Source organism: Macaca mulatta, chromosome 3 (genome assembly GCF_049350105.2).
Source record: "Macaca mulatta isolate MMU2019108-1 chromosome 3, T2T-MMU8v2.0, whole genome shotgun sequence".
NCBI lineage: Eukaryota > Metazoa > Chordata > Mammalia > Primates > Cercopithecidae > Macaca > Macaca mulatta.
The window spans coordinates 191,696,299-191,718,042 of record NC_133408.1 but is presented as its reverse complement, the minus strand read 5'-3'; the positions used below and the strand labels follow the sequence as shown (position 1 = coordinate 191,718,042).

At 36.2% G+C, this 21,744-nt stretch overlaps 1 protein-coding gene across 23 annotated transcripts in view; it reads left to right on the top strand.

Moving 5' to 3' along the window:
* Nucleotides 1-21,744, top strand: part of KMT2C (lysine methyltransferase 2C) — a 298,088-nt gene that overhangs the window by 136,269 nt on the left and 140,075 nt on the right. For all 23 annotated transcript variants that reach the window (XM_028846502.2, XM_028846498.2, XM_077997768.1 and 20 more), the window contains one exon: nucleotides 18,176-18,338. In XM_028846502.2, the coding sequence (XP_028702335.2) occupies nucleotides 18,176-18,338 (163 nt within the window). The remainder of the gene's footprint in view (nucleotides 1-18,175; nucleotides 18,339-21,744) is intronic.

Below are 21,744 nucleotides of genomic sequence, written 5' to 3'. Positions count from 1 at the left end.
AGATAACATAGGAGAATATTTTTGTAAAAGAATTCTTGAGATACAGCACTGAATGTAAAGGAGAATATTGGAGCATTCAACTACATTCAAGAAATAACTTCCGTTTATTAAAACATACTGTAAGAATGAAAGCACAAGCCTTAGAAAGGAAGATAATGGTAACACATAATGGCCAAAAAGAGGAATTGGTTCTAGAATAAGCAACTACAAATGGATAAGAAAAAGACAACTTGGCCTGCTGCGGTGGCTCACGCCTGTAATCCTGGCAGTTTGGGAGGCTGAGGCTGGTGGATCACGAGGTCAGGAGATCAAGACCATCCTGGCTAACACGGTGAAACCCCGTCTCTACTAAAAATACAAAAAATTTAGCCAGGTGTGGTGGTGGGCGCCTGTAGTCCCAGCTACACTGGAGACTGAGGCAGGAGAATGGTGAGAATCTGGGAGGCAGAGCTTCCAGTGAGCTGAGATCACGCCACTACACTCCAACCTGGGCGACAGAGTGAGACTCCGGTGCAAAAAATAAAAAGAGACAACTGTATAGAGAAATGAGCAGAGCACCCAACGAGGCAATTTATAGAACAGACAATCCAAATGTCCAGTAAACGCATGACAAAGTACACAATCTCATTAGTAATCATGAATTGCAAATTTGAAACTGCAGTGAGATAGTATTGGATACCTATCAGATAAGCACAAATTGAGTCTAAATGTAGTCCATGTTGGCCTGGATTTGGATAAATGTTAACTCTTTTACTCAACTGATGAGAGAGTGAAAATGTGAACAAACACTTGGGAAAACAGTTCCATTCCTATTTATATGCCTTAATAACCCAGTGTTCTCAAACTTTTTGGTCTCAGGACACCTGTATACTCCTCTTATTTTGAAATATTAATGTCTGACTTAATATAAGACAGCTGAAATATCTCATCTGTTTCTGCATTCAGTATGTTTTGATATGTTGGTTTGGGTAACATACATGAAGACAAACTAGCCTCAGAAAGATACACGCTAGGAAAAAGGAAAGGTATGTTGATAACCATTTCAGAATAATGAATATTCCTGTTTGATACTACACCAAAGCTTGAGAAGTGGTAGTTTCTCAAGTTTTTCAAGTGGTTTGGTGCAATCTGAAGACTGCAGTCCCATCAATGAACTTTATATCTTTATGCTTTAAAATTTATGGGCCGGGCATGGTGGCTCACCCCTGTAATCCCAGCACTTTGGGAGGCTGAAACGGGTGGATCATGAGGCCAGGAGTTCAAGACTAGCCTGGCCAAGATGGTGAAACCCCGTCTCTACTAAAAACACAAAAATTAGCCAGCCATGGTAGCAGGCGCCGGCAGTCCCACCTGTGGGGGAGGCTGAGGCAAAGAATCGCTCGAACCCGGGAGGTGGAAGTTGCAGTGAGCCAAGATCATACCACTGCACTCCAGCCTGGGTGATAGAGTGAGACTCCATCTCAGACAAAAAAAAGTGTGTGTGTGTGTGTGTGTGTGTGTGTGTGTGTGTATAAAATTTATTAGACTACCTTGCAATTTCAGGGGTTCTTTTACCCATATATGATTTTATAACATTACTAAGTGGTCTTTGGAAAATCTTGGTTCACTGAGTAATCCAGATATTCCAACTGTTGATACAGTTTTGTTTTGTTTTGTTTGTTTGTTTGTTTGTTTTGTTTTGTTTGTTTGAGATAGGCCCTTACTCTGTTGCCCAGGCTGGAATGCAGTGGTGCGATCTTAGCTCACTTCTGCCTCCTGGGTTCAAGTGATGCTTATGCCTCAGCCTCCAGAGTAGCTGGGGCTACAGGCATGCACCGCCAGGCCCAGCTAATTTTTGTACTTTTGGTAGAGATGGGATTTCACTATGTTGGCTAGGCTAGTCTTGAACTCCTGGCCTCCAGTGATCCCAAAGTGCTGGGATTAAAAGTGTGGGCCACCTTGCCTAGCCCTACACATTTTTAATAAATAACAAAATTCACATTTGTTATAATCCACTGATCTCATCAGAAAAGTCTTTTAAGTGTTGGAATTAGTTAACCCCTACATTGGTGGTAAGTTTTTCAAATCTTCTTATTGTCTACTCATGTTCTAAGTTGTTTTCCTTGAAGTGACAGGCTCACTTTCTTCATTTTTGAAGAAATGTGTTAGATAATCAAGTTTGAATAATCGTGGTTTGTTAGTTGTTCTTGCATGTAAAAATGGTGTTCCTTGAAAAAAGCAGTTATTTCAGTTTATAAATCACATGATCACGGAAGTTGCTTTCCTCAAGAAAAACTATGGCATAACAGAATTAGTTTATGCTTTATTTCTCGTTTTGTAAAACAGATAATTAAAAGATGTGTATTCATGGATCAAGACTTAAAACATTAATGAGTCTTGCTGCTTCATCAGGGATATTTTCAATGATACTAGATTTACATCATTTTTACTATAATTGTAGTGCCAGTTGAGAATGTGGTAACTTCTAGTACAGCCTCGTGCCAGCTGCCTTCAGTTTTGGAAATACGTCAACGGTTTTACCCACCATAGCTTTTGCATCATGTAACAATTTTTGCTTCAATTGTTAAACATTATTTTGAAAACTCAAAGAATAGTAAAGTCTGTTTTATTGCCCATATTTTTACTATTTCTTTGTTCTTTATTCCTTCAGGATGTTCTGAGAATCCTTCTTTTTATCATTTTCCTTTCTGGTTCAATAACTTTTCTAACAATTCTTTTGATGTAGTTTTGTCTCATGACTAATTTTTAGTTCTCATTCATCTCGCAATTTCTTGATTTCCCTTTCATTACTAGTGGATGTTTGCTGGTTATAGAATTGTTTGTTGTCAGTTCTTTTAGGACTTACAAAAATGTTATCCTGCTTTGTTCTGGCCTCCATGGTTTCAGGCGAGAAATCTGCTGTCATTTGTGTTGTTTTTCATCCGTGGATAAGGTGTCATTTCTCTTACTTCTCTCAAGGTTTTTCAGTTTAGTCGTTAGTTTTCAGAAGTTTATGATATATATTAGCATTGATTTATTTATGTGTATCCTCTTTGGATTTATTCAATTTCCTGAATCTGTAGATCTTTGAATAATTGTTCAGCTGCATCTTGTTCCTTTTCTGAGATTCCAGTGGCAGGAATGTTGCGTCATTTATTATAGTCCCACAAGTATCTTTAATGTCTTTTTTAAACAAATATTATTTATTTATTTATTGCCAGAGTTTCGCTCTTTTGCCCAGGCTGGAGTGAAGTGGTGCAGTCTTGGCTCACTGCAACCTCTGCCCCTGGGTTTAAGTGATTCTCCTGCCTCAGCCTCCCAAGTAGCTGGGATTATAGGTGTGTGCCACCATGCCCAGCTAATGTTTGTATTTTTAGTAGAGACAGGGTTTTGCAATGTTGGTCAGTCTGGTCTTGAACTCCTGACCTCAGGTGATCCACCCATCTCGGCCTCCCAGAATGCTAGGATTACAGGCCTGAGCCACTGCGCCCAGCCACCTTTTTTTTTTTTTTTAAAATCAGTTTATTTTCTCTTGTTTAGGTTGGGTAATCTCTCCCATTTTGTTGTTCAGCTTACTCAGTTTGTATTTTATTTTTGTTAGCATATTTTTTGGTTTTCAACTTGGTATTTGTTTCTTTCTTGATTTCTTTGCTGAAACTTTGCGTTGTTTCTTTGTGTCAAAATTATGTTTGTAATTGCCTTTTTTCTTTGTGAGATGGAGTCTTGCTCTGTCGCCCAGGCTGGAATGCAGTAGAATGTTCTTGGCTCACTGCAACCTCTGCCTCCTGGGTTCAAGTGATTCTCATGCCTCAGCCTCCCGAGTAGCTGGGATTACAGGTGTGTGCCACCATGCCTGGCTAATTTTTGTATTTTTAGTAGAGATGGAGTTTCACCATGTTGGCCAGGCTGGTCTCAAACTCCTGACCTCCAGTGATCCGACCGCCTCTGCCTCCCAAAGTGCTGGGATTACAGGCGTGAGTCACCGTGTCTGGCTGTAATTGCTTGTTGAAGCAGTTTTGTAATATATAGTTTAAAATCTTTGATAGATAATTATGACATCTATGAATTCTCATTGTTTGTACCTTTTGACTACATTTTCAAATTCTTGTTCAGATTTTCCTGGTTCTTAGTATGGTAGGACGTGTTATATTTGGTTGAATTGTTTGCATTTTAAGTGTTATGTTATGAAGCTCTGCATTTTATTTAAATCCCCCCTTTTAGTAGGATTTATCTGAAACTTTGCTTTTAGGGTGGAGGCGGGGCACAGCCTTGTTACTACTCCCAGGTGTAAGTTAAGATTCCAGTTCCTTAATACGCTTTTGTTGACTCATTGATGGAGACGTACACCTAGTAATTGCTGAGTAGGAGTGAAAACTCTGGACTTGCATTATACCTTTGTGGATACTACCCTGGCTCAAAGGGTTCCTGCTTTTCACTTGGCCTCCACTGCCACTGGGATGGAGGGGTGGGTAAGTTATCACTGGGCAGTGCTTTGAGTTTTGATTATCCAGTAGGCCTCTCCTGTCATATCTCTGTAGAGGGAGGGGTAGGGGTATGTCCTTATCATTGGGTGGGTGTTGAAGTCAGGCTCCCCACTTTTCTTCCACCCACACTCTAGAGGGAGGAAGCCACGTTATTGCTCAGTGGTTATGAATGTTATGTGTCCGCACTTGACCTTCTTTGGTATCATGCTCTCTGTGGGTAGGAGTGGGGAATGGCTGACTATGTCCTCCTTTTAAGTCTTTGCAAAAGGTATATGTCTTGGGCTTTTATTTGTGCCATTTGGCTTAAACTGGTTTGTTGTTGTCCATGAGTTTTTTGTCTTGGTAGCCTGCTGCTTCCCTGCTTTTTTGACTAGACACAGCAGAATTTTCTTCGAGTTTTGTGTATGTGTGTGCCTGTTGGTGTTTCTGAGTTGTCTGCTTCTCTAGCAACTTTTCTTGTGTATATGAGTTAGAAAGGAAACCTAGGGAATTCATCCTCTTTTGTTTCTTGGCATCTGAAGCCCTCATTGGTCTGCCCTCTCTCTACATTCTGTTGTCTTCTTTTGTTTGTCTTACGTATCATGGCCAAGGGTTTTTAAAGCTGTATTTAGTGGAAAGAACAGAGAAAAGTACATTTTCTGCATTTTGTCTGGAAGTGGAAGTCTGCATTCATTTTTGCCTTTTATCCCTGAATATAGAGTTCTGGGATGATTATGTTTTTCTTCTTCAAGCATTTAAAAGACATTGCATTGTTTCCTGTCTTCCATGGTTTCTAATGAGAAGTCAGGTGTGGTGTCAGTAGTATCATTATTCCCATGTATATAATAATGTTTTGATATTCTCTGGCTGCTTTCAGGATTTTCTCTTTATCTTTGGTTTTCAGCAGTCTGACTATGATGTGCCTAGGTGTGGTTTTCTTTGTATTCATCCTGCTTGGGGGTTGCTGAGCTTCTTGAAACTGTAAGTTGACATTTTTCACCAAATTTGTGATAAGCTTGACTTTTATTTCTTACTCTTTTTCTGTCTCATTTCTCTCTCCTCTTCCTCTGTAACTCTAATTATATGAATGTTAGTATATTTGATATTTTATAGACTACTGAGAGTCTGTTTGTTTGCTTCCCAGTGTTTTTACTTTTAGTACCTCAGAATAGGTACACTATTCATGCAATTTCAAGGAGATGGACCATTTTTCTACCAATCTCTTGTTAAGCCCATCCACTAAAATTATCATTGAAATAACTATACTTACTAGTTGTAGAATTTTCTTTTCTTTTCTTTTGAGACGGGGTCTTGCTCTGTCACCCAGGCTGGAGTGCAATGGTGCGATCTCGGCTCACAGCCACCTTCACTTCCCGGGTTCAAGCGATTCTCGTGCCTCAGCCTCTCAGGTAGCTGGGTCTATAGGCGTGCGCCAGCATGCCTGGCTAATTTTTGTATTTTTAGTAGAGATGGGATTTCGCCATGTTGGCCAGGCTGCTCTCAAAGTCCTGGCCTTAGGTGGTCCACCTTCCTTGGCCTTCCATAGTGCTGGGATTACAGGCAGGAGCCATCGCACCCAGCACTGAAACTCTATTTAAATATAGATTTTAGCCAATGATATTCTGCTTTTTTTTTCCAAGGGTAAAATGTCCTCCCATTCCAGCCAGTTTTTGGTTATTTACAAGTAACTTCAATTAGTTAGCTTTTACATTTTATTCAGATTTGAGACATTTTAGGAAAGTTATTCTGATATTAGTCCCTATGCTGTTACCAAATAAATAAATAAATAAATAAATAAATAAATAAATTTATGTGTGAGAGTCATTGTTTTATTAAGGTATATTTTACATACGCTCTAATTCACCCCTTCTAGATGTGTATTGAATGTGATTTGGTAAATATGAACAGTAATTTAACTACCATCATAGTCAAGATACAGAATATACCCTTTACCCATAAATTTGCTCATGACCCTTTGAAGTTACTGCCTTCCTCCCACTCCAGCTCCTGGCAATCACTGATCTGTTGCTTTTGTATAGTTTTGCCTTTTCTAGACTAGTACATGAATGGAACCATACAGTATGGAATCTTTTCTGTCTGCCTCTTTTTACTTAGCATAATAGTTTTGAGATTGGTCCATTCACTAGCTTACAGTTGAGTTTCTTTCAATTTTTGGCTAGTATATAAAGCTGGTGTGAGCATTTATATAACATGCTTCATGTGGATGTATCTTTTCATGTTTCTTGGGTAAATACCTAGGACTGGAATTTCTGACTTGTTGGAAATATATTCTTAACTTTGGAAAACAGTTTCACAGTTTCTTAAAAAGTGTCTGTATAACTTTTCCATTTCTAGAGATCCGAGAGTTCCATTTGCTGTACATTGTTGCCAGCACTGGATATTGCCACTGTTTCTAAATTTTAACCATCTGTTTGGCATTTAGTGATACTTTATTGTGGTTTGATTTTGCATTCCCTGATGATTAATTAGACTGAGCATCTTTTTATGTCTTTATTTGCCATTTGTATATCTTTGGTGACATGTCTGTTAAAATATTTTGTCTCTGCCACCATTTTTTTCCAATTGATCTGCTTGTCATCTTGAGTTGTAAGAGTTTTTTATATATTATTCACAGAAGTCAGTTATTGGAGATGCGTTTTATAAATATTTTTGCCTAATGTTTGACTTGTTTTCATTTATTTAGCAATGTTTATTGAACAGCAGAGGGTTTAATTTTGATGACATTTGTCATTTGTTAATTTTTTTGGGATTTGAAAAAATTATGCTTTTTATGCCTTATTAAAAAATCTTTGCCTGCCCCAGAGTTACTTGTAGGTTTAAAAAATCCATTTATGGTTAAATTACACATATGATAAGAGAATATGAGATAAGATTCATGTTTCTTTGTTTTCCATACGGATTATTTAGCAGTTCCAGCATCATTCTAAGTGATTATTTATTTCTCTCTTGAATTATCTTGGCCCCTTGGTCAAAAGTTAATTGAATATGGAAAAGTGAGTCTATTTCTGTATTTTCTGTTCTTCTGACTTGTTTTTCTCTCCTTATACCAAAACCAAACACAAAATAGATTTTTTTTTCAAAATCACAAGTTCATATTTATGTTTTCAGTTTAATATCACAATTACATCTTTAAAACAGCTTTATACCTGTAGCTAAGCTATAATTGTATATTTTCTTTTAATGTCATCTTTCCCATAACTGAAAAAGTCATTAAAAGAAGAAAAGATTATTTTTGTTTCAATTTAAAAGTAATCAAAGCTAAGTGTACAAGTATTAAATAGTTAAAGCTAGTAGATCAGTAATGAAATTTAATACTGTGTTTTGCTATCTCTTTTTGAGTTTACTAGTGATGTAAGAGATATTTATTTGCTGTGATTATATAAATACTCTTTTGATGCATAATTCAGCTGTTAGGATCATGTTAATTTGTGGCATTAATATTTTTACTGATAGCCCTTCTGTGATTCTGATTTTTGGTAGTGGTTTTTACCTGGCAAGTAGCATTTTGTCGGTTGGCAGGTACTGGGAATCTGCTTTATCACTTCTTTTTTAAGAAAAGTGGAAAACACAAACAGTTTGTTCACCAAAGTTATATTTCAAGGATTCCATTCAACCAGAATCTGGTTCACCTTATTGACTCAACTTGGGGATATATGTACTAGATTTTTACATAAATCTGTTTGGAGAAACTCGTTTTATCCGTGTAATGTTTGTAAGACCAGAAGTTCTTTTACTGTTCTTGAAATAAAACTTTTAAGAAGCTGAGTATTCTTCTGTTAGTTTCAAATTTGGACTAAAATTACCCCAAGGTTTTGGACTAAAGAGAAAGCAAATAATCTGTTCTTATGTTCTTAAAAGATGTGATTTAAGTGTATCCAACTAACTTGATTCTTACTGTGTCTGTGTTTACTCCTACTCAAATGAAAGCTTTAAAATTTTTTCCCACTTTTTGAAGTGTTTAACTCTTCTGTACTATGCAGTGTTTTTTAACTTTAAAGTTGTGTTAAGCAAACATGTTTAAATTAATAATTCAATTTCAAAAACCCTAATTTCAAACAATAAATTTTATCATCGTATACATTATGAGCTTTTAGGAATAACCAAAAAAACGGGAGTGGATGTTTTATGTGGAAGTTATGTGTATCTCTTTTCTGCTTTTGGCTACGGACAGATATCTTAGAATTAGCTTTATGGTGCATTCATCTATATGATTATTTCAGTTAATATCATCTTAATATAATACAGGTTACTTGAGAAGAAAACAAACTCTTAACCCACTGTTGGAGAGAGAGCAGGTAGGATACTAACTTTGATACAGAATTTCATGTGAGGAAAAAAAGGAAAATATTTTCCATTAAAAGTTGAGTTTTTATCTAAAATTCTCCTAATTTTCTAGAAAAACCTTAATTTTTCTAAAAATATGTTGAAGAATTACATATATAATTTGAAGAATTATATATAAAATTCACTTTGCTGTATATATAGGCTGTATCTATAGAGCTATATATAGGCTGTATATATGCTATATGCTCTATGGTATATGCTACATATATATAGCATATAGCATATATAGAGGCTATATATATAGCAAGTGAATAATAGATATACATTTCTAGTAATACCCCAAATATTAGAACGTATATACTAAAATCACATCAGGAAACAAATAATAGCATCCCAGAAATTCCATTCAAGACTCCTGTTGGTTACTACTCCTAACTCCCCAAAGACATGCACTGTCATCACTAGTAACAACGTAGGTGAGTCTTGCATGTTTGTACTTTGTGTAATTGAGCTACTAAGTACTGTTTTCTGTCATCTTTCACATATGTATTTGTGAGATAAATCCAAATTGTTGCTTCCAGTTGTTTATTTTTCTCATTGATGTATAGTATTTTGTTGTTAAGAGTACCGTAATTTATTTATTTTACTGTTGGGCATTTTGGGGACTTTCAATTTGAGGTCATTATGAATTATGTTTTTGAACATTCCAGTACATTTCTTTTGGTTGACACTGAGAGCATTTTATGGATTCTAATCCCAGAGTGGCTACTTTCTTTTCTTTCTTTCTTTTTTTTCTGAGACAAGGTCCAGCTCTGTTGCCCAGGCTGGAGTGCAGTGGCACAATCTTGGCTCACTGCAACCTCCACCTCCTGGGTTCAAGCAATTCTTCTGCCTCAGCCTCCCGAGTAGCTAGGATTACAGGCATGCACAACCATGCCTGGCTAATTTTTGTTTTTTTTTTAGGTAGAAATGGGGTTTCGCCATGTTGGCCAGGCTGGTCTCAAACTCCTGGTCTCAAGTGATCTACCTGCCTTGGCCTCCCAAAGTGCTGGGATTACAGGCATGAGCCACCATGCCTGGCTGTATGTTATTTTCTTACAACCTAAATAAAAGCCATTATGTAAACAAGACGGAGTATTCAGTACATTTCCATAGTCGATGAATTTATCTTTATTACTTGTATGTAACTAATTATGAACTCCTTGAGTTCAATTCCTCTTTCATTTCCTGACTTACAGGCTTGAGCAAGGAATTTAACCTCTCTGCTTCATTTGTAAAATGAAAAATAGTGGTATCTACCTAAAATGGTTGTGGTTAGATGGGAATAAAGTAATTTCTTTTCTTTTCTTGCTTACTTTTTTTTTTTTTGAGATGGAGTCTCACTCTGTTGTCTAGGCTGGAGTGCAGTGGCGCGATCTCGGCTCACTGCAACAACCTTCACCTCCTGGGTTCAACTGATCTCCTGCCTCAGCCTTCTGAGTAGCTGGGATTACGGGCGCTTGCCACCAGGCCCAGCTAATTTTTGTATTTTTAATAGAAATGGGGTCTCACCATGTTGGCCAGGGTGGCCTCAAACTCCTTACCTCAAGTGATCCACCTACCTCTGCCTCCCAAAGTGTTGGGATTACAGGCGTGAGCCACCGTGCCTGGCGTAGATGGGAGTAAAGTAATTCTTATAAAGTACTTGGCTTAGTTGCTGGCAAATAATAATGCTTACTGATTCTTTCATATTACCCATATTTTATTGGCTAACTTTATGCCTTCCTTAAATTATGAAATTCTATAAAGTATCCTTGTCTATTTTAAAATTATACTCATTTTTATAACTTACAAGCTTTATTTTTATATATCCAGGATACTAGATATTTGTAATTCAAATTGGAGGTTATTTTTTGTCATTTGATTTTTTTTTTCTGTAATGTGTGTTCTCACCACATAGAAGTTTTTACATTTTTATGTAGTCAGATTTATTCATGTTTTTATTTATGGTTATGTTAAAGATAGCTATTCGGGACATATTTCTTCAGGGTTTATAATTTATGTATGTTGTTACAAATAGAGAAACTACTTTTTCTTTGACCCAATAGGTAGAGGGCACTTTTGTGGACTCAGAAAGCTTGCCTCTCCTATTTTATTTTAGAAAAATCTCTGAGATTCTGCCTCCTCGTTTCCAAGCCGGAGTTTAAAATATTTACATTTTTCCTTCATAGTATTAAGACATTGTGTAATGTAAGTATAGTGTTTAAAAAAAATCTTAAAAATGTAATAGTGATTTGGCAGAGACCAAAGCATGGAGGGCCTTGAAATGCTGCTCTATTTGTTATCTATTATTATAAAGCAGTTACCATAAACTTAATATTTTAAAACAGCACCCATTTACTTAGGTCAGAACTCTGGGCATCAGGCTCAACTGTGCTGTTTAAGGTCTCACAAGACTCGAATCAAGGTGTTACCTGGGTGGAGGTTCTGGGGGTGAATCCTCTTCTAGGTGCATTCAGGAGTGGGAGGAATTCAGTTCTATGCAGTTGTAGGACTGAGCTCACCATTTTCTTACTGCCTATTGGCCTGGGTCACTCTCAGCTCCTAGAGGCCACTCTTTGGTTTTTGCTCCTGGCTCTTTTTAATCTTCAAAGACAGCAACAGTGTATTGAAATGTTCCCTTGCTGTGAATTTCCCTTTTACTACTAGCTGGAGAAAACTCTGCTTTCAAAGGGGTTGTTTGATTAGATTAGGCAAATCTCCCTTTTGATTAATTCAAAGGCAGTTGATTGGTGACTTTAATCTGCAGAATTCCTTTGCCATATAATGTATTAATAGCATTATCCCTGCCATGATATTTCACCATATTTACAGCCTCTGTATTAGGGTAGGAAATTTGGTCGGGTTGGTGGTATGTGGGCATTTTAGAATTCTGCCTACCACACTTTCTGTATTGAGGGGTTTGCATCTGATTCAGAGTATATTTGTATTCCTTTAGAAAGATTACTGTGGCAGCAGTGAGGAGGATGGGTCAGAAAGGAGAGATACTGGCAGGAGAAAAATTCCACTCTTAGCAGTCTCTATTTTGATTTTGTAATGTCATTTGATGTTATTTTTTTAGCAGATGTTTCAATCAGAAATGTGTGTTTAATAGTATGCCAACTAGAATAATTAGCCTGGGCCAGAACAAGAATTAGGAATCAGTCATTGAAATATTCATTACTTCAGGTCAATTCATATACAGAATAATTTCATAGATTAGGTTTTATTTCAGTCAGTTTTATTTCATTTTCTAAAGTGAACAGTTGTTTAAACACCCGAATCTCATTAATAGCATTTTAATAAACACAGTATCAGGGTGGGTTTACTTCCCCACATTGCGAATCTCATGGATTCTATGTTGATTCTTATTGGCCTAATTTTTGAATCGAGCATTATTTATTTTAATTCTTTGGTCTTACAGTTTTGTATTTTTCAAGCTGTATTTTTTCCTCTGAATACCACATTTGCCACATCTCAGATTTTTTTGATGTTTCTTAATCATTTAAAAATAATACATGGGCCGGGCGCGGTGGCTCAAGCCTGTAATCCCAGCACTTTGGGAGGCCGAGACGGGCGGATCACGAGGTGAGGAGATCGAGACCATCCTGGCTAACACGGTGAAACCCCGTCTCTACTAAAAATACAAAAAACTAGCCGGGCGAGGTGGCGGGCGCCTGTAGTCCCAGCTACTCGGGAGACTGAGGCAGGAGAATGGCGTAAACCTGGGAGGCGGAGCTTACAGTGAGCTGAGATCCGGCCACTGTACTCCAACCTGGGCGGCAGAGCTAGACTCCGTCTCAAAAAAAAAAAAAAAAACATGATTTTTCTTCCTGATTAAAATTCTGCTGTTATATAGAAAGGAGTTTTAAATTTTGCCAGTGGATAGATTTGGGAGTTTATCCTTACATTGTGAATTTCTAATTTTTATTGTGTTAGGTCTAGGGACACATCTGCTTTTACTGAGTATAACCTAGGAAATACCTGCTTTTTAAAATACATGGACATTTCTTTATGACCATATATGTGAATTTTTTTTGAAAATTCTATGTACATTTGAATAGAATATATTTTCTTTATTTTTGAAATACAGAAATCTGTGTATTTTATGTGTCAGTTTGAATCAAACCTGATCATTGTTATTATTTATTTAATATCTATTTAATATCCTGATTTGAGAGCTATGTTAAAGTCTAATCTATGCATGTTATTTCTATTCAGCTTTACTTTTTATATATGAAATATATATATTAGGTGTATAAACTTTAATGACTATGGTTTCTTTTGGAATTCACACTGTAACATAAAACATGTTATTATGAAATACTATCTTTGACTTGTTCATTGCTTTTTAGTTTGAATTCTATTCCTTTGGAATTATTGCTATACCTGCATTTTTTGGATAGCATTTGTTTGTGTTTTTTCCCCTCAAGTCTGTTTTTGAGTTGTGTATGTCACTGTGTATGAGTGTGTGTGTATATATATATAGTATCAGGCCGCTCCTGTATTGCTATAAAGAAATACCTATTGCTGGGTAATTAATAACAAGAAGAGGTTTAATTGGCTCAAGATTCCACAGACAGTACAGGAAGTGTGGTGCTGGCATCTGCTTCTGGTGAGGGCTTCAGGAAGTTAGAAATCATGGTGGAAGGAGAAGGGGGAGCAGGCATCTCATAGAGCAAGAACAGGAGCAAAGGAGAGGGGTGGAGGTGCCATACACTTTTGAACAACCAGATCTTGTGAGAACTCACTCGTTATCGCAACGATAGCACCAAGCCATGAGGGATTTGCCCCCATGACCGAAACACTTCCCATAACGCCCCACCTCCAACATTGGGAATTACAGCCCACTGTGAAATTTTGGCAGGGACAAATATCCAAAGTATTTCGTTCATTTTTTAATTATATATGTTGTACACACACACACACATACATAAATGAAGTCTGTAGTGTAGTTTTATGTAAAATATGTATATGTGGTAAGTAGTATATTTTGCATGTTTTGAAAGTTGCTATCTTTTACTAGAGAATTTAACCTGTTTACATTTGTTTTCTATGGACTTGAATGTTAGCTTAACAGGCATTAAAATTTTGGTTTTAAATAATTTTTTATAGACCTAGGAAAATAATGATTTTTTTGGGTTTCTTTTTAATTCAGTATTGGTAATGAGAACTGATGCCTGATTCTTCTTTCTTTGTAATGATCTGTTTTCTTCTTTATGTGGCTCCAAGAATTTTCCTTTTATCCTTGTTATTCAAACTATCTGGGAAGTTTTTACCTGAAGCTGCCATTCAGGGAGTTTAAGGAGGCATTGTTACAGATTAAGAGTGGGTATTTTTGTAGGGATGTAGAGATAAGTGGAACAGTGATAATGACTCTTTGTGTTTTAGGTTCCTCATCTGTTGAATGAGGATTATGCTTAATTAAATGTCAGCTTTTATTATTAGATATTTTCATAACTTTTCCTTTAGAATTTTGGTGATTAAAATCCCTCCCGTTTTCTCGCTTTCTGGTACTCATAAAAAACAGACATTGGACCTTCTGGATCAGATTTTCATGTCATTTTACCTCTTTCTCTTACTTTCCATCTTTGTTCTTTATTACTGCATCCTGGGAGAATCCTAGTTGCCTAATACTAAGAAAAGATTGGTGAAGGTTAAAAACAAATTTGGAGCATGGGGAGCCTTATAATACTTATTTATTAGAGTACGTAGCCTAAGACCATTGCTATAGTTGATACAGAATAAATACTGGATAGTTAATTAAACGAACTGTGGAATATTTAACTTCTTGGTATTTTTTTATGATACAACTTTAATCTCAGAAATTTTGTTCATTCTGTTTTGTTTTATAAATATATTTTGACAGATTCTTATTTCAATCTGTTAAAGAAAAGTTTTGAAAATTCCTCAGACTTGTTCTTAAAACTGGTAATATGAGCTCTCACTGAGTTTTTGTTCTTATTGTTATTATGTTCTTGGATTAATATGGGAAAATATTATAACATTATAACATGCTACTTTTTTTTTTTTTTTTTTTAATTTTAGAGACAGGGTCTCACTTTTGTTGCCCAGGCTAGAGTGCAGTAGCATGATCACAGCTCACTGCAGCCTCAACCTTCTGGGCTGAAGCAATTTTCCCACCCCAGGCTCGTGAGTAGCTGGGACTATAGGTGCACGCCACCATGCCCACCTAATTATTGTATTTTTTGTAGAGATGGCGTTTCACCATGGTGCCCAGGCTGGGTTTGAACTCCTGAGCTCAAATAATCTACCTGCCTCAGCCTCCCGAAGTGCTGGGATTATAAGCATGAGCCACCATGCCCAGCCAAGAGCTATTTTCTTTATCCCTCCTCCCCAAATGTTAATTAGCTTTGGAATTGTTACTTATGTATTATATATGTTACTTATTATATTATTAATATTTTAACTTGCTCGGTTTCTTTTACGTGTAGTGTATAAGAGTGTTGACATTTGAGAAGTTCCCTGTCGAAATTCATTCTTTGATATTGTCTACAATTTTACAAGTACTGTTTATTTGGTTTAGGAAGATACATTCCAGACTATGTATATATAGTAAACATTTTCTTTTAATGCCGAATATTCTTCATTAGCTATGTAATTGTAACCGATGGGTTTGAAGTGTTCTCCTAAATGTGGTGTTATATTTTCCTTCCTGTATTCACTGATATCTTTATATGATATTGTAAATTAGTATGTTAGATATATTCCAGTACTTTTCATAGTAGTTTAGCTAATGTCATATAATATTTTTCATTGTAGGTTTGATTAAGAGAACATATTTGTATTTCTAAAATGAGAAAGACACTGAGAAGATGGTGAATTTAAATTATTTATGTTATTATATACTTACCTTTCATTATATTTTGTCTGCCAAGATGATTTTTAGTGCAAAAGGCTTCTGCAAAACTTTCCATATGGTATCAAAATAAGCGATTTTAGATTTTATCAATTCAGCAGAAATTATTTTGTTATGTTAATGAGTTGTTATAAACATTTTTCAACAGATTGATTGTACTTTTTCTCTCGACATTTATGTGGCCTTTCTGTTCAGACATTTAGACTACCCAAGGTGTTGTATTTGTAGTTAATTCTGGGTTCTGTTAATGCACTAAACATATTTATATAGATACCTTGGGAGTTATAATACAAAAAATTACCTGTATTGTGAAAGCTTGTTATGACACTTTATCAATGAAGACAGATATTTATTTTTTTCTGTGTTTCTAATGCATTAATACCCTTGAGTGCCAAAATAGAACTGAAATGTTATTCTGTATATTTATGTAAAATTAAAGTGTCACAACTGTAATTAGTGTTTATGAGTTATTTAGAAGCTATAGTGGTCTATTGCCTTGCAGTCAGAATTTGTGGAAGATACACCAAGAGTCACTTAGCTTTCTTTTTTTCTGCTTTAATTTTCTTTCTTTTTCCTGCCTTCCTGCCTTCCTGCCTGCCTGCCTGCCTGCCTGCCTGCCTGCCTGCCTGCCTTCCTTCCTTCCTTCCTTCCTTCCTTCCTTCCTTCCTTCCTTCCTTCCTTCCTTCCTTCCTTCCTTCCTTCCTTCCTTCCCTCCCTCCCTCCCTCCCTCCCTCCCTCCCTCCCTCCCTCCCTCCCTCCCTCCCTCCCTCCCTGTTTCTTTCTTTCTCTCTTTCTCTCTCTTTCTCTTTCTTTCTCCTTCCTCCCTTCCTCCCTCCCTCCTTCCCTCCTGTCTTTCGTTCTTTTGTTCTTTCTTTTCATGGAATCTGGCTCTGTTGCTCAGGCTGGAGTGCAGTGGCGTGATCTCGGCTCACTGCAGGCTCCGCCTCCTGGGTTCATGCCATTCTCCTGCCTCAGCCTCCCGAGTAGCTGGGACTACAGACACCTGCCACCACGCCCGGCTAATTTTTTGTATTTTTAGTAGAGATGGGGTTTCACTATGTTAGCCAGGATTATCCTGGTCTCGATCTCCTGACCTCGTGATCCGCCTGCCTTGGCCTCCCAGAGTGCTGGGATTACAGGCATGAGCCACTGTGCCCGGCCAAGTTTTTATATCTTTTTCTATTCTTAGTTCTTTCTGATTCAGCCCTCGAGTCACTTAGCTTTGTTATGTTGATTCAATGCAGTGGACTGATGACAGTGAGGAAGAGTTTGATATTATATGATATACAGATTTATACATAAAACATTGAAAACAATTATACTTTTAACTACTGTAGTTTCTGGTTAATTAGCAGAATATAGAGTCAGTGTAGTAACATGTGAAGATATCCACAGTAATATTAGCAGGGTCCAACTGTCTCTGTTACATGAGGCTCCAGTTATCTCAACTAAGCTATTTATGAGCCATACTTACAAACAAGATCACCAAAAGTTAAGTCTTTTTGGTATATATAAACAGGAACACCTATCTATTAGGGCCTATATCAAGCAGCATTTTTGGTGCTTTGGATACAAAGATAGTATGGCACCACGATTGAAGGATCTTGGACTAGGATGAGGAAAAGATAAACAATGATCATGTAATGGTGTAAACAAAAATATGTATTAGATAGGCATTTCCCACAGAGAGATTTCATACTGTATGGTACAGGGTCCATCAAACTCTGCTCAAAGAAAATGATGCTCAAAGTGGACTTGGGAGAATGAGGAAGAGTTTATGAATCATTCTAAGGGAAAACTGAATAAGTAAATGCAACATTTTAGATAATTTGTTCTGACTTCTTATGTGTTCACTTACCCTAGACTGCCCCTCTTGTTTGGGGCTTATTTCTGTGTGTTTTACCACTTGCAAGATAATGGAGGCAGGTTGAAATGGGAAAGATATCAGATGACTAATTTTTTTCCCCGCATTTCCATCTTTTGTTAAGAAATTTGAAATTGATTGCTGCATTGAAGTATGTAATTTTTTGTGTGTGAGTCTTTAACCATTTGTGTCCCTGTTAACTTATAATTGATGAGTTTATTTTGTATTTATTTCTAGGCTGGGTAAAAAATAGTAATGTGTCTCATAAATAATATATATTCCTGTTACTGGTTTTGGTGGGATTTAAAAACTTTATAATAATCCTCAATATAGAAACCTGCCCTTTTAACCACATTACTATTTGCTTTTTTAAAAAATCTTTAGGTTTTTGTTTCAAAAATGCTTCAGAATTTATTTTTGAAACTATAAGGAAAAAGTGAAATTCTAACTTTCTAATTTGAATGGAAGGATGAGTTGGTAGCACACAAAGTACTAAATTGAGTAATGTAGATTTTGTTATTTTTAACTAATCCTTTGTTTAATATTTTGCAGGTTCAATTTGTTTTACTTGTGATATACAGAGAGTTTTTTACACCTTCCCAGCTTATATTTGAATATCCCTTTTCAAGGTTTTATAAAGAGATTTCTCTCCTTTACCCCTTTCAGCGATGTGCATTTTGTAAGCACCTTGGAGCCACTATCAAATGCTGTGAAGAGAAATGTACCCAGATGTATCATTATCCTTGTGCTGCAGGAGCCGGCACCTTTCAGGATTTCAGTCACATCTTCCTGCTTTGTCCAGAACACATTGACCAAGCTCCCGAAAGATGTAAGTTTACTACGGATAGATTTTTTAAAAACTTCAACCAATGTACTTACAATAACAAATGTTGTAAATTCCCTGAGTGTTATTCTACTTGTATTAAAAGGTAATAATACATAATCTTTAAAATCTGAGGGATCTTCGCCAGAGATCCCTGGGGAGGGAAATGTTATCAATGGTTTCATTGAAGTTAAATCCAAAAAGTTATTTCCTCAGAAAAATCAAATAAAGTTTGCATACTTTTTTATTCTTAAAACATTTTAAAAACCACTGTAGAAAGACGTAAATACTGACTATGCAGTATTTCTAATTTATACTATAAAATAATTTATTAAAAAGTTAATCAGTATTCAACATCTTTTACACTAAAAAGCCATCCAGTTGAAGAATTAGAATACAGTTCATTCAGGTGTTATTTCAGGATTTACATTAAAAGGAACACCAAACACTTCTGAAATTCTTAGAAATTGTGTATCCCTGATAGGTGTGACAGAAATCTCTGCTAGCACCTTTTCATGATTCATCTATCTTGGTCATCTGTAATCTGCAGTTGTGCAGTTTTTCTTTCTTTTCCAAATAGTATTTTATAATTCAATGAAAATGTTTAAGTGCTTGAAATTTACATTATACAGGAAATTATAACTCTTTACTATTGTATCATTAAAGAGAGAGCTCTCCTTTTTCTTACTATGTGTTTTCCCAGTGAGCATGTATGTTTTGGGATTTTTTTCCTGTAGTCTATTGAATTTCCAATCTCATTATGAAATCTCCATGATACTTTATTCAATCTTTTTTATGTCACCTCTCAGTTACCTAATGTTCACTTTTACCTGTTCCTTAGCAATGTTGATAAAAGCTTTTTTCCTGTCTTCTCCAGGTCTGTGAAACATAAATATAGTTACCCAGGCTTAAACTAATCTCAAATACAGTTCGTCTACATGATCATTATCCCTTATCTTTGTTGAGTACAATGATTTCATTTTCTGTTAAAATTATTTTGTGTTCACATATGTAATCATACTGCCCTTAGTAACCTAGTGTACAGACAAATTATAGGTAAGGCAAACTTAAATTTTAACTTACATTTAGGCTAATAAATAAGGGATTTAAAGTTTTAAAATGCTTTGGATTGCACACTCTTAAATCTGGAAGAAAAGAACTTTCATGCACAGCAACTGTTACGGCTACTATTTATGTACCAAGTTACTTCAGCAAGTACATAAACTGGCAGTTATCAGAGTGGATTATATTCTGGGCGGTATAATAAATACACTTTGTCATCTCAATAAAACAATTTTGTGCGTGTGTAAGCATCTGAGTTTTATTCAGCCTTTTGTAGTTATGCTTTAGACCTCAGTAAACAACATGCAAACTTTTATAAGAATGTTTTTCTAATGTTAGGACATTTTATTACTTAATGGCAGTGCTACTTTCTACTGAAAACTGTGTTCTAGTAGTGTATACCTTCAGTTAATGTTAGCAATCATAAATCAGTTTGCAGAATAGTAAAATAAGTACTGAGGTGAGATAATTTGCTATCGTTGATCATGTATGTAATGAAAGGTTTATGGCAACATAAAGCTAAAAGATATACTAAAATTATGAGTACTCTGCCTTTTTCCAAAATAGACTTATAGAGACTCATAAAAATACATGAGCAATAGGATAAAACTAAAAATAAGTAAGGAAATTTGACAATGGAAAATTTAGATAGGATAAATATGAAGGTAATAGACTCCCCCCCAAAATATAATTTTAGACGTAACCACAAATTTGGCCCTATACCTTTTTAGCAGTCAGTACAAAGAAGGAAATATGAACCCTTAATCTGATTCTTACTATTTATAGCAAGACGTCACTTGAGATAATGATATAATAAGACGTCACTTGATACAATGCAATGAAAAATTGTCTTAAAGTATAGCCACCTTGTAGTAGAAAAATATCAGTTTCATAGGGCTGGTTCTTATAACAGCCTTCAAACTAAGTCAGTGGTGTAAAATCAAGGCCTAAATGACTAAATTAGATTTCTTTGGGATTATGTATTTATTTATTTATTTTTGAGATGGAGTCTCGCACTGTCACCTGGGCTGGAATGCAATGGTGTGATCTTGGCTTACTGCAAACTCTGGCTCCCGGGCTCATGTGATTTCTCCTGCCTCAGCCTCCCAAATAGCTGGGATTACAGGCGCATACCACCACACCCGGCTAATTTTTTGTGTTTTTAGTAGAGATGGGATTTCACTGTGTTGGCTAGACTGGTCTTGAACTCCTGACCAGGAGGAAAGAGCATTCCAGGGAGAGGGAACAGACTACTACACAGACCTTGAGGAATGGACTTGGCATGATTCATGAACAGATAGCATGTCGTTTTACTTGGAGCGTAGTAGCCTACTAGGTGGGTAGTAGAGACATCATCAAGGCGAACAAAAGCTAGATCATGTAGGCCTTGTAAGCAAGGGAAGGAGTTTGGGTTCTATTCAGTCTGCAATGAGAAGTCTTTGCAGGGTTTAAACGTGGAAATGCTACATATCTTAATTCACCCCCTGTTCCTCAATGTATTTACTCATCATTTAGCTTAATTCCTTTTACTTCACTTAAGCTTTAACTCCAGCCTCTTTTCTTTGGTTATCTTTGTATTTCTTGACATTAAGTCCTGCTGCTTTTCTTTTACCCTAAATTCTGTCAGTCCTCTGACCTTTCTTATCTACCTGCCAATGATATGGTCTAGCCTCTTTGAATGACATCCATGATTTATTTTTTCTTTCCAGAGATTCCCTTTCATAGGCAAATCACCCAGCACAGTGTCCTGCCAGTAATGAAAATTGGCAGATGATAGGGTTTGATGGAAATTAGAAAGCAATGCCGATTTGGTCCTTCTTAAATTCACACTATATGACAGCTATTTTAACTTTTGTTGCTGTTCACCAATGCTTTTATTCTTACGTGTTGTCTGGACTTTCTTAAGCAATAGCTTCATCAAGTTTAAGGATCTATGATAAGCTCCATTCTAATTTAAGCTCAATGTTTTTGTCTTTTTTATTTCCCTCTTCTCTTTTTTCAGCTGTCTCTTAGGAAATGACTGTCTCCAAAGATGATTATTTTGTTTCCTCTCACTTTTCTTCTGCCATAAGAACCTTGCTCCCCTTACTTCATTTAACTTCTTCATTGTATGCCACTGTTGGCATTTCATGTCTACTTTTGTGTATACTCAAGTACTCATCACTTTCATTGATGAGTAGTGAAGTTTGCTGAGGAGTCAATTTGATTAGTAGTCAAGAGCCTGATCTTAGAAGCCACATAGACCTGGATTTTACTCCTGTCCCCTCTTAAATTATCTTTAGTTATAGCCTGTCTTTTTGCTTTTTCAGCTGTTTAAAGAAAAATTTCTTAGTTGAGTATTACTTTAAAC